The sequence below is a fragment of the Malaclemys terrapin genome, chromosome 10 (genome assembly GCF_027887155.1).
Source record: "Malaclemys terrapin pileata isolate rMalTer1 chromosome 10, rMalTer1.hap1, whole genome shotgun sequence".
Classification (NCBI taxonomy): Eukaryota; Metazoa; Chordata; order Testudines; family Emydidae; genus Malaclemys; species Malaclemys terrapin.
Genome location: NC_071514.1, coordinates 35,118,038 through 35,131,602, shown reverse-complemented (window position 1 = coordinate 35,131,602; position 13,565 = coordinate 35,118,038). Strand labels below are relative to the sequence as shown.

The window sequence follows — 13,565 nt, the reverse complement described above, 5'->3', positions numbered from 1 at the left end:
GGCTCTGGGGTGCAGGTTCCAGGCAGCGCTTACCTCAAGTGGCTCTCAGAAAGCAGCAGCATGTCCCTTCTCTGGCTCTTATAAGGTGTGGCCAGGTGGCTCTGCATGCTGCCCTGTCCGCAGGCACTGCCCCTGCAGCTCCCATTGGAGTGCCAGAGGGAGCCATTGGAGCACATGAGCCAGAGCATGGCCATGCCGCAGCTTCTGGGAGCTGCGTGGAGTGGCCCTGACCCTGCTCCCTAGCTGGAGTGCTAGAGTGGAGCCATGTGGCTGCTTCCGGGAGCTGCATGGTGCAGACCCTGGCCCTGTACCCTGGAGCAGGTCCATGCAGCTGCTTCTGGCAGCCATGTGGAATGGCCCCCACCCTGCTCAAGTGCTGGAGCAGGGCAAGTCTGAGACCCCACTTCCCAATGGGAGCTTGAGTGCTAGCTTAAGACAGCTGGCAGGCTGCATCTGGCCGATGGGCTGTTGTTTGCCCACTTGTCCTAATGCAAGCAAGAGCTGAAGGTTCAAGTCTTTATTCTGCAGGTGGAATTCTTATGTAAGATCAGCTCTTGTCTTGTCTGAAGCTAGGAATTCCTTTCATGGAAAAGGCAGGTAAATAGAACGGAGTAGGGGGTTATACAGAAACTAAATCAAATTGTGTACAAGGGGTTGCCTTTTTATACCACACTGGCATACGGCCATATGTAGTGGTGAGCTGGAGCCGGTTTACACGAACCGGTTGTTAAATTTTGAAGCGGTTTTAGAACTGCTTGTTAACTGGCTTCCCTGCGGTGGGGGGTGCTGCAGCTTTGATGGGCTCTGGCCCCCAGGGAGCGCTGTGCTGCGGGAGCCATGTGGGTTGCCGCCTGGCCCTGTTGCTGCTCCTTGGACCTCTGGCCCTGGGGCTCCCGCTGCTGCCTGGTGGGTCCCTGGCTGCTCTACTGGAATTGTCCTGCTGCTTGGGCTGCTCTGAGCTGCTCTCCCCATGAGTGTATGCCACCCTACCTGCAGGCTGCCAGCCCCTGCTGAACCCCTTTGCCCAAAACCAGCCCCACACTCCTCTGTCTGCAGCCAACCCCTGTGGCCCTGCCTGAAGCCAGCCAGCCCCGCACTCCTCTGTCTCCAGCCCTGCCAACCCCCCCTACCCCAAGCCAGCCAGCCCCTGCCACACTCCCCTGCCCGCAGCCAGCCCCACACCCCTTGCCTTGAGGTAGCCCTGCCCCAGGCCCCTGTCTGCAGCTGGCCCCATGTCCACTGGTGCCCTGCAGTTCCCAGGGCAGTAACCCTAAACACCTGCTTCAATGAGGGGGGCAGGGAGCAGCTGGGACCTGCACATGTGCAGACCCTAGGGTGACCACACAGCAAGTGTGAAAAATCAGGACAAGGGGTGGGGGGGTAATAGGAGCCTATATAAGAAAAAGACCCCAAAATCAGGACATCTGGTCACCCTAGCACACCCCCAGGGAATGATAGGGACCCACACATGTGAAATAGAGCTCAGTTCTAGATCAGGCCCATCTTTTTAAAAAAGAACTTTAGGTAGAGTTAACATACATCCATATTTTCCCAGACATGTCAGGCTTTTTGGGTCTTAAATCGCCTCCCAGGAAAATATGTATGTATGGTAACCCTATTGGTACAACAAATACATACTGTGGAACATCCCTTAAATCAGAACTTTTTATAGGGAACAGTTTGTTAAAATTTTGGCAGCTCATCACTGGCCACATGCTTTTATGTAAACAGCAGCTGTATGGTAACCTCTAGTGCCACCTCAGGTCTTGCTAATTCTCTATACAAATACCCTTGGACCGAGCTGTATACTACTAAAAACACAACAAGCCCTATCAGCTGCATTAATAAAAACAGCTAGCTACTTTGAACTTAAACCTGACTGCTGTCATTCTGTGCTTGTAAAATTATGTATGAGGCCCTGCACATTGCTGTTAATTTACTACTGATTTCAATGAAATTTGAAAAGCTCAGCTACAGGAAGCATCCACTTTTCCATTCAGCAGTAGCCCGTAAATCCTACACTGATTTAGACAATAGAGCTCTCATGTAGCTACAAACTGCTAATGGATTGTAGTTACAGTGAGTATGAACAGTCTCTACTACTCAGAAATATAACTGACAAGTGCTGATAGCCCCTGTGCATTTAATCTGAATACAGTCTGGGCTTTTAGAACCAAGGGATTCTGAATAGGGATTTGTTTGATATGATTCCCCCTTCAGAAAACTAACTACTACTTCACGATAGGCTGCTGTAATCGGAAACAGTCCTAGCTTTGAGAGTGTCACTGAGCTAAGGAAGGACCTAAAACACAGGATAGGGAAACATCATCCACCTGAGGCTGGCACAGTAACACTAACATTTTACAGTTAATTATTTTAACTTGGTGCTGGAATAAAATCTAAAGAGATCACTATGCCAGGCAGGCTACTATAGTTACTCTACAGACTAAAGGAAGAGAACAGATCTTAAGGTGGAAGAGTAAATTTGACAGTATGGGGAGAAAAAAAAATAGGTACCTATTGAAAATACAGCACCTAAGTTCCCTTGGCCTGTTAGGGCAAGTAACAGATAAACCTAATTTCTCCACTCCCTCTAAAGGTACTGTGAATTACAGAAGGGATTGGGGGATGTCTCAGGGCCTTGACTCACTGTTTGAGGCAGGAGAGTGGAGGAAGTAGGGTCTTGTACTTGGTTTGTGGAAAAGAGAAAGCTGAGTTCTGGCTATAATGCCTCCTGTGGGTACTTATTCTGGTGGAAGTAGTCTTTTTTCCAATTTAGCTCATCATTTTGTAAAGTGTTTCAGCTAAACTGACATCACTTACTAGACTAAGTGTATTCATCACAAGGAATTATATTAGTAAAAAGCTTTTCCTAGTAGACTAACTTTAAGGCATAGTATGCCTTATCTTATTTGAGTTTTTGCTACTCAACCATACTTATGGTAGGTGGTAAGACAGGCAGACCAAGCTGGTGTGCAAGTAAATGATTAATGAAAAGCTTGTTTTGTGTAGCAGTATGTTTGCCCAGAATCCATTATACTTCTGGAAATTCCTGAGGCGGTAGAAAAATAGTATTATACTAAACAGTCTAATGGCTTATTTAAACTAAACCTTAAAGCCCTAGCCTGAACTGCACAGCAACAGAGGGAGAGATTTAGTTCTGAGATTGGCTGCTGGACAAAGACAGCCTCAGCTCAACATTTGGTTCTGGGCTGGCATACGGAACAAACATTTATAGACTCTTATAACAGGCTTAATGATGAAAGGAGCATAAGATTGTACTTTTCAGATAGATTTCTGCTTGGACCGAAGATGGTTTTTATTGTAGGAAACAAACTAACTTTACCATATGAAAAAATGTTTACATAAGACACTAAGCTGGTACTGCAAGAGTCTTACATAAATAGTACTGTTGAAGTCACTCTGCTTCTTGAGTGGTACTTCACTAAAGCTGTGGACCTTTATAACAACTTAGATATGCACAGTCAATTTTCTCAGCTGCATAACTAGGAAATGCTAAGTTACATATAAAGACTACGAATACTTAAATATGAATTGGTTACAAACATATGGGCAACACAGCAACTCAATTTGCTGAAGACAAAAAAAGAGGTAGTGGCTATTAAAGCCATGCAGTTTTCATTGTGAAAATTTACATTCCAGATGACTCATCCATTCCATGTCATTTTAAGAGGTCTGGCATTGCACTCCTGTTCTGGGGCCTTCATCTTCTTCATATACTTCTCTACTATTACGGCAAGTTTGCTCTTTTGGATCAAACTCTGTAAGTTCTACCTGATCCATGTCCTCTGTAATCATGACTTCTTCTCGTGGAGGAAGCAAAGCTTCCAATATAGGCAGTTTCTCCCTGGGAAGCCACTGATGCTCTGGAAACATGACCTACAAATAAAAATGTTTTCCCTGTAAGTAATTCCTTGCCTTAAATATTCCATTAAATATGAAGGTGAAGAAGAAGCAGTGAACTTACCATAAACTGTATAATTAAATAACCTTTGTCCAGTGGAGACTTGTAGATAGGCATCCCTTCATTAAGGATACATTTTAGATCACCATGCTTTATCACTTCACCTGCCCACAAAGAGGGATCTGGAATCAGTATACATTTTGGTATCTTTACATTTGGGTTTACAGCCATAAAAGCAAAGCTTTGTAACAGGAAACAATCCTGGGTTTATGAATTTCTCTTCACCATTGCTGTGAAAGCCCATACAAACACAAGGGACAGCTGACTGTACACAAAGTGTAATGAAAAAAATGAAGTCTGTTCTCCAATCTTAAAAGTAACCCTTAAAGAACAGTAGGTGAAAAATCCAAGGGGGAGAGTTTAAGTTGGTTTCCCTTTCTGGGATTTTCTTGCAGAAAAGTGTTTTAGCTCCACATGGAGTCAGGAGCTTCCTGGTTCTTTACTCCAATTTTTAACTTCATAAATGTTTGACTCCCATTTTAGTTTTGGCAAAATTATAAAGCAATCAAAACCAGGATCTTATACTGGAAAGTGTCAAGCAACCTCACCTACAGGCAGTGCTATCTGCTCCACCTGTAATAAAGGAAGCCAACAAGTTGGAGTTTGAAATAGAATGGGAGCAAGAACTGTAACAGAAGTAACTCAATCAAATCAGGGTTGACTGATTTCTAAAATCCCATTCCTGTAACAAATTCAGTGGAACCTTAAACAGTGAAGTGTGACTTTTGCCAACTAACAAGGAATTTCTAAAAGAACAAGCATAACTTTGAAAGCCTACCTGGTCTAGAAGTTATAATAAGGACTCTATTATCCAGAGTTTCAATGGTCCGTTTGAAGCCACATAAAGACTCAGTGAGGTGAATTTTCATTTTCATAATTAAATCATGTCCTCGCCTCTGAAAGACACTATGATCCTTCTGATCCAGTACAATTATAACATCACCAGGTTCCAGGTCAGGTTCCTGATCCCCTTCTCCATGAAATACCAACTTTTGCCCATCTTTCATACCTATAAAAGGTAATTTAAATTAATAGGCTTACTCTATACCTGTTTTGTTAGATACATATATTGTAACATGTTTTAAGAGCTCATTAGAACTTTAACACAACTCAATTTCTGGGACAAATCTGTATACTTCAAAGATTTACACTAAATTTGAGATTGAGCTACTATTTTAAGTATTCTTACCTTTATCAATGTGAACTTCTATGATCTTTTTCTCTCTGACAACTTTACATCCATTGCAGTTGTCACATCTGTCCTTTGGGTTTATTCGTTCACCTTGGCCTTTGCATTCTGAGCACATAGTTTGAATTTGCTGTACCATGCCAGGTCCAATCTGCTGAACAAGAACCTGCATTCCTCTTCCTTTGCACATGGGGCATTTTTCTATTGCTCCTTTCTTTCCACCATATCCTTGAGGCAGAAAGAAAATCTAAGGTCAACACCTATGGGAAAGCTGTTCATTCAATACTATTCTGGAATAAGATTGCTTGAACCCTAGTTCTAAGCATTAGAATTACCAAATTCACATTCTGAATTTAGTTCACACTCTCCCTCCCCATCCCCCCTTCCAAGTGTTACTGTATGTTAAATCAGACACATTTGGCACATTCCCAATTGCGCACACTTCATTTCACCCTCCCTTCACATTTCAGCAATTTTCAATGAATGATCAGGGTATCTATCATGTCTTGGAAATGGAGCCATTTGGCATTCCAGCAGCATTCTAAAACAAAGCTGTCTGCTAGAATTTTACATAACTGTCTACTGTCTTAACACTTCAAGATTTATGCTAGTCAACAAGACCAGACAATTATGTAAGCGTATGATGTTTAATGGACATATAAAAGAAGATTTTAAGAACATACATGGTTGGTTGTTTAATGTTCTAGATAAATGACCATCTTAACATCCTGTATCTTAATTTTATTATTGCTTGCTCCTTAGGGAACTAAGAAATCTAGGTTCTGTTCACTAATATACAATAAGGCCACAGTTTTATTTGAAAGGAATGGCCTTATTCGTGGGTAAGTATAGTGTAAAAAAGGTTTTCAGACCCTTTCATTGATGGCTAGGTGCCATGACAATGATGGGTTCTACAGAGACTCATGTAGCCACTCAGTGCTTCTTTCCCTTTGTCTATACTTTAAAAAGCTGAATTTTATATGATCCACATTACTGAAGTTCATACCTTTACACTTCTCACAGATTACATTCTTTTGTAGTGCCAACTTCCTTGTAACTCCATTATACAAGTCTTCAAGAGAGACACTCAATTGATGCACAACATTCTTGCCTTCAAGGAAAAGAATTTAGAAATATTAAAGGCCAATACCAACATTATTAATAGCAATTTCTTATTACAGGGTCTCTAAGCAGACTACTTGTTAGTATGTGTTCAGTCTAACTGAGGAATCTGTTTGTTACAAATTTTAAAAGCCAAATTCAAACCTGGTGTAAGCAAATGCAACTCCTGTTAGCTTCCACTGAGTTGCATCCACTTACATGCAAACTTAATTTGGCCATAAATTAGGCAGCCATTATTAACCTCATTTTGTAGATTAACTGAGACAGCAAGACATTATAGGGACATTGTCAACATGCGATCATGTCAGTTTAGAAGCACTTTAATACTAGACCTGCCTTCATGTTCCCTCATCAGTTTGTGGCATAATTTAAAAAAGTTTCTCTCCCCTATTACTAAACCCATAAAAAATGGGGGATAGGCAAAGACAGTAAAGCCAACTACAGGAACTCCTCACTTAACATTGTAGTTATGTTCCTGAAAAATGCGACTTTAAGCGAAACGATGTTAAGTGAATCCAATTTCCCCATAAGAATCAATGTAAATGAGGGGGTTAGGTTCCAGGGAAAATATATATATAGTTAGTTTAGTTAAGTCTTTTCCCTGGTGAAAAAAATTTCCCTGGAATGAACGCGTGCGCGCACACACACACAGACACTCTCTCTCTCTAAGTTTTAAACAGACAATTTAATACTGTACACAGTGATGATGATTGTGAAGCTTGGTTGAGGTGGAGGATTCAGAGGGTGGGATATTTCCCAGGGAATGCCTTACTACTAAATGAACTAGCAATTGACTGAGCCCTCAAGGATTAACTCTCACAATGCTCTACAAGGCAGCAGGAAAGGAGGGAGGGCAGACAGAGACACACACCCTATGTGTGAGAGGAAAAATGCTCATTTCCCCTTTAAGTAGCTGACCCTAGGCTTAAGTACACTGCCTTGTTAATTAAATCAGCTTGCTGAGACCTGAGAGGGCAGCTACTGCCTAGAAGCTCCCTCCCTCCCTTGTGTGTCCCCCCTGCTCTATGGAAGATGGGGTAAGTGGGGTGCAGGAGCAGGGGGGAGGGGGAGATACCCTGACATTTCCCCCTCTTCCCCCGTACAGCAAGCAGGAGTCTCTGGGAGCAGCTCCAAGGCAGAGGGCAGGAGCAGCACATGGCAGTGAGGGGAGGGACAGCTGCTGCACAGGGAACTTAGGGGAGTGGGGAGCTGATGGGGGGCTGCTGGTCCACCCTGGTTCCAACCACCCACCAGCTAGCTGCAACGGGCTGCTCTTCCTGCAAGCAGTGGACAAAACAGGTGGCTGCCAAACAGACGTTAGAAGGGAGCATTTCACAACTTTAAACGAGCATGTTTCCGAATTGATCAGCAACTTAACATCGAAACAACATTAACCGGGACGACTTTAAGTGAGGAGTTACTGTATACAGAAAGTGCCATCAAAAGCACACAAGAATTCTTAGTTTTTAAATTTTATTCCCCTTACCCCTTCCAATCTTTTGTTTGTAGTGTTAGATGTTACATGTAACACTTTGAAGTGTTATTTTCAAGTTCATAGTACCCTGTTAAGCAATTTGTCCAAGGTGTATCACAGTATCAGCAAGTCAGTTGCAGACCTAGAAATAGGTCCAGACTCCCATGCCTGTTCTAGCCAGTAAATTGTCTTTCTCCTCTATATTATCCATGTCCCACTTACATAACCTAACCATGTCACTGATATTTTTTAGTATCAGCTACATGTTAGAAAATTATTTCTATAATCAACAGATCAGCTCATACTTTACATGACCTATGCTGTTTCTAATAACAATATCCACACTAGATGCATTTTAATAAAAATAGCAATACTGCAGCACAGTTAGGTGTCTTACGCACTAGTGCATGTTAAGTTTCTACAACTTCTCTTTAGAGCTATGTACCTCTTCTCTCTCTATTCATTCGGCCTCCACCACCAAAGAACATGTCAAAGATGTCCATGGGTGAAGAGAAGTTGCTGCCACCCAAGCCTCCTTCTTTAATAGCCTGTTCCCCACCCTGGTCATAGATGTCCCTTTTCTTTGGGTCCGACAGAACTTCATAAGCCTGGGATATGAGCTTAAACTAAAAAAAGAGAAAGAGAAAAGCTCTGAGCAACTATGACCAATGGCAAGAATAATCTACAAGTGAATCTCAAGAAAATCTGAACTGCAACAAGATTTTTCTGTAGTACTTGTAACCTTTTGTAGCAGAAAGCACTGTCAACAGAAAGTTGGTTTAAAATGTACAGATACTACCTGTGTTTTTGCAACGTTTTCCCCAACACATATTAAGTGATTTCTATGTTGCACAAAGAGATGGTGAATACATACATGTTACAACAAACTCACATCAAGCCTTCTCAAATGTTTGCCACCTACAGCTATACATTCTGTTTGGGTGTTATTTCCTTCCATTACAGTTTTATCACAGAAGACTGAAGTACTGGCCTTTGATAACTACTTCACTCACCACTGACCTGCAACAACAGCAATGAAGGATTTTATATCCAGTTAAACCTGCAGGATTTAACCCTAATATTCTGGTCAAATTAAGCTTAACCACCCTTTTTTTATGAGAAAAGAAAGAGGTGCTTCATTGACATTAAGTGGTCAGAAAGTCAGTTTTATGTCTTGTCTAGAAGTGGACATATCCCTTGGTTTCAAGGGAGATTTTATTATATGAATCCAGACTTAAGTTCTCCTATTACTATGCAACAAGCTGAAGACAAAATGATGAACCATTTTTAAGCTTTTTTCTAGTGACCTGACTCTCATGTCAGTTCTTTTGACTATGAATTTTATGATCTGTGTTCCTCATGATCTGCTGTATGTCACCTGCAGTTCTTTTCCCCTGACCAAAACTCCACTGTAAGGCAGCTAGCATTCCTAAGTAAAGAGGCTAATCTTGCATTCTTTTTGATATGAGGTTAATTTCTTAAGAGAAATGACTGTCTACACTGTTCCTGAAAGGGTTTTTAATAGCTATGGAGCCAGAGGTGTTAGATTACAATGGTATATGCATTAATAAAATGGCAAAATTCCAAAAATGGAAGACACAGCAGACCACATTACAGTAGTTACATGCTAGACCCTACTATTTCAATTTTTGTTCTGCACACTGCTCTTTAAGACTAGAGATACTGATTTCACTTATGCCCTTTGTTAAAGCCATTTCCAGAAGCTTCACTAAATTCATAAGCCTGCTATTCAGAGTACAGCTAGTTTTCTGAGCATGTAACTATACTGCTCTTGTCATCTTATCAGATGATGTTTGAGAAAAGCGCTTTCCTTCTGCCCATCCACAAAAAAGTTAATTAATGAATTCCACATGGAGAGCTGACATGGCTCCCTCTGGACAATTAAGTCACACATCTCCATTGTCTTTTTTTTGCTGTTGCCATCACAAGCACAACTCCACCAATTGTAACAGTAGTATAGTACAGCAATACTGGTAGCAGCTGCCAGTGTTTTAAGTATCATACCATCTAGCACTGCACGGCAGTGATTAAAGTGCTCATAGCAGTCATTTGAGTCTTGTTTACAGCAGAACTAACACTGATTAACTGAATTTCTTAGCAACAGGATGCACCAACAATTCCGATAAATCAGAAGAGACTGTGTAGTAACAACAGTGGTGTCAATCTACTTCTTCCACAAGCTTGTGACAGCTGAGATAGCAATCCTCCCCCCCTTAAAGTTTATGAAAGCGTATGAGATTATATGCTCCAAAGACATTAGCAAAAAAGTTACGTCTCAAAAGAGTCTGGAAAATGTATTATGCTTAATTGGGAATACCCTTTACTGCAATAAGAACACTACATTCATTCATTAAATACAGAACAGAGATAATAGAAGAGAACCAGAACTAAATAATCCTTTACTCTGCTCTTGTCAGGGTGGATAAAAATCAATGATTTAAAAAAAAAATCTGATTTTTTTGATAAAATGCTTTTCGAGGAAAAAACTATCTTTTTTAATAAAGAGACATAGATCTCATCGTGGAATAGGATTATAAATTCTAATTCTGCAGTATGAGACAATATATTCATGTAATGTTTAAGAAAAGTTTTGTAAATTAGTTCCAATTGTTCATGGATTCCAATTCTGCAATTTCTCATTGGAGTCTTTTTTTGAATTTTTTTTGTTGGAGTATTGCGACTTTGAGGTCTGTCATTGAGTGAAAAGGGAGGTTGAAGTGTTCTCCGACTGGTTTTTGAATGTTATAATTCTTGACGTCTGATTTGTGTCCATTTATTCTTTTGCGTAGAGACTGTCTTGTTTAGCCATGCCACTCAATTACAGACCTCAAAGACGCAATACTCCAACAAATAACCTTCAAAAACAGACTCCAACGAGAAACTGCAGAATTGGAATTAATTTGCAAACTGGACACCATTAAATCAGGCTTGAATAAAGACTGGGAGTGGATGGGTCATTACAGAAATTAAAAACTATTTCCCCATGCTTATCCCCCCACCTCCTTACTCACACCTTCTTAACTGTTGGAAATGGGCCAACCTGATCATCACTACAGAAGTTTTTTTTCTCCTGCTGATAATAGCCTACCTTAATTGATTACTCTTGTTATAGTTAGGATGGCAACATCCTTTTTTCATGTTCTCTGTATATATACATCTTCCTACTATATTTTCCACTGCATGCATCCGATGAAGTGGGTTTTATAGCCCACAAAAGCTTATGCTCAAATAAATTTGTTAGTCTCTAAGGTGCCACAAGTACTCCTCGTTCATTTTGCCAATATTTTACGTTTCTCATGTTGACCTGGCTGACATAGTCGATTTAATTTTTTTTAAAATATTTCATGTAACTATTTTAGTTAAAAACAATTTTAACAAAAACAACCCTGATTTTAAAAAAACGTGAATGTTTAACTAAATTCAAAAATTCATGTTTGTTTTGTTAAAATACTCTGTTTGCTGTTAAAGAAAAAATCCAGAATACATGATGTTATTGTTTTAGTTAACAATTTAAATGTCTGTTTGGTGATGTTCTCCTCCTAATACAGCACGGCAAGAAAATCCTCCAAATATTAATGTTGAACTGGAGATAGTTCACCTCCCAATGACTTCATAAATATCTGCTTCAATTACCTTTGGTAAATGAAATAACCAAACAATCATTCATTTTCTGATATAGCTGTAAAACTAATCTGAAAAGTTTTTAAAACAAATCACTGTAAAAATGTATAGCCTGTACCTTCTGAAAATGAACCCTACATCTATCTCTGAGTTGTGAAGAATATATATTAAGGTTATAACAACCAACAAGAATGCATTTTTATGTAGAAATCCATGATTAAATTGAGTCTTCCTGACTAGTGATTTAATTCAAATCCATTCTGGCACTTGCAGAAAGCATCTGCTATTTACAAGGGCAATGGTCACTCATCTGCACATGGCTAAATATAACTAACTTGCTTTTCAAGGACCAGTCTTGATACCCAATTGCTCTTCTTTTGATACCATAGACATCAAGATACTGGACAGTTGAGCCATTTGTTTAAAATGTAACTGGCATCATTCATGTGACTCAAGGCAAAGCCCTAGACACAGCCAAGTAGGTGGTCCTGTGGAAAGGTTTTCATGTAGAAATGCAGAACCAGGTTATAAAGTTAGTTTTCATGTGAGCACAACCGTTTTGCCCATCCTAGAAGCTTGCCGACAGCAGCATTTGTTATGCCGAAACTGAAACATATTTTTCAAAAGAGCTTTTTAATTACAACTGGCTTTTCTGAACACAGCGTCGGAGGGGAGGCAGTCCCCACGCTGCAAAGCCTCACCAGCTGGAACACCAGCAGCCACGCAAGTCCCTTTGCAGCCGGCGGGCTGAAGGGTCCGTCCCTGGCCCCGCTGGCTGCTAGGGCAGAAGTGACAGCACCTCCAACACCAAGGCTCCGGCCGCCCGGCGAGCCAGGGGTAAGCAAAGCGCTCCCCGCGCGGCAGGTGCTTCCCCGCCTTAGCAGGGTCTCTCTAGCCGGGCCCTAGATTCATCAGTGAGACTTTACACCCCGCCTCCGGCTCTGCCAGGCCCGGAGAGCCACTGGGCAGGGGGCCGAGGGGTTCACAGCCTGTCGCAGGGCGCCCCCCGCGCAGCCCGTTGAAGCGAAGTGGAGCCCTAACGCGTGCCCGCCCAGAGCCGGGCGCGCGCCCTCACGTACCCGCTCGCCCTCGCTGGGGTTCTTGTCGGGGTGATACTTCAGCGCCAGCTTGCGGTACGCGCGCTTGATCTCCTCCGAGGAGGCGCCGGGCTTCACCTGCAGGATGTCGTAGTATCCCGTCTCCTTCACCATGGTGCCCTGGGCGGGAGAGCGACACCAGCGTTAAACTGGGGCTGCGGGCCGGGGACCAGCGCCCCCGACACGGCGCTGCCTGGCCCGGCCAGGGACCAGCCCCCACCCCGACCGGACGCCGGCACGGCGTTGCCTGGCGCCGAGCTGGGGACGGCCGGGCAGCTGGCGCCTAGGGCAAACAGGACGCTGGCCGGGAGGCGAATGGCTCCCTCAAGTCAGGCACCGGCTTATCCTCCCAGCCCCCAGCAGACCTGCCCTGTGGGCATCCCTGATCGCCGCCGCGCCGCGCCTCCCGCCTGGGACCGGCCGCTCTTACCGCTATCACACTCACGAGCCCCCCCGCACGCAACTGGTTTAGTGCTAGTTCGTAGCGCAGCGCGCGACCGGCTCCGCGGCTTTTATAGCGGCAGCGCCGAACCTTCTGGAATGACGCCACCCTATGTCACAGCTCTGGAACGGTCTAGAATTCCCGCGCGTGACATCACCGCCCAGCCCTTGTAGTAGGAGGAGCCGGGGCGGGCTTTGCAGGAGCCGCCTGCTGTTACTAGGCAACCGCTGCTACTACCGGCGCTTACGGTACTAAAAGGGACTTACCTGCGCCCCCTACCCCGATACATCGCACAGCCAACCCCCTTCCCCAGATAAACCCCCCACAGGGCCATCTCCGCCCCTCCCAGCCTAGACTGACCACGCGAGTCACTCCGGTACTTACACAGTCCCAGCACGCCCTTCTGCTTGCTTGCGCACCACACCCCCTGCTAAGCCACTTCCAGGGCTGTCCTGCCCACAAGACAGCCCAGCCTCCCCTCCACCTGAGACATCCCCACCTGCCTCCTCCTTCTACCTGCCCTACCCCTCCCAGATAAGATGCTCCTGTCACACCTCACACACCCTGCTGCTACACACACACACACACACACCTCACATGCCCTACTGCTCTAC

The 13,565-nt window shown here is 43.4% G+C and overlaps 1 protein-coding gene across 2 annotated transcripts; it reads right to left on the bottom strand.

Annotated features, from left to right (window-relative positions):
• Window positions 1-218: 218 nt before the first annotated feature.
• DNAJA4 (DnaJ heat shock protein family (Hsp40) member A4) lies at window positions 219-13,032 on the bottom strand. Of its 2 annotated transcripts, XM_054041586.1 has the most exons (8): window positions 12,940-13,032; window positions 12,492-12,629; window positions 8,216-8,396; window positions 6,181-6,285; window positions 5,175-5,402; window positions 4,764-4,994; window positions 3,989-4,089; window positions 219-3,900 (listed from the first exon to the last, which is right to left on the bottom strand). In XM_054041586.1, exons 2-8 carry the CDS (start codon window positions 12,621-12,623, stop codon window positions 3,688-3,690), a joined length of 1,191 nt encoding a protein of 396 aa, XP_053897561.1. In that variant the 5' UTR covers window positions 12,624-12,629; window positions 12,940-13,032; the 3' UTR covers window positions 219-3,687. The 2 variants fall into 2 exon arrangements, with proteins under 2 accessions (XP_053897561.1, XP_053897562.1); XM_054041587.1 differs by lacking the exons at window positions 8,216-8,396; window positions 12,940-13,032 and having other exon boundaries at window positions 12,492-12,574.
• Between the last annotated feature and the right edge of the window lie 533 nt (window positions 13,033-13,565).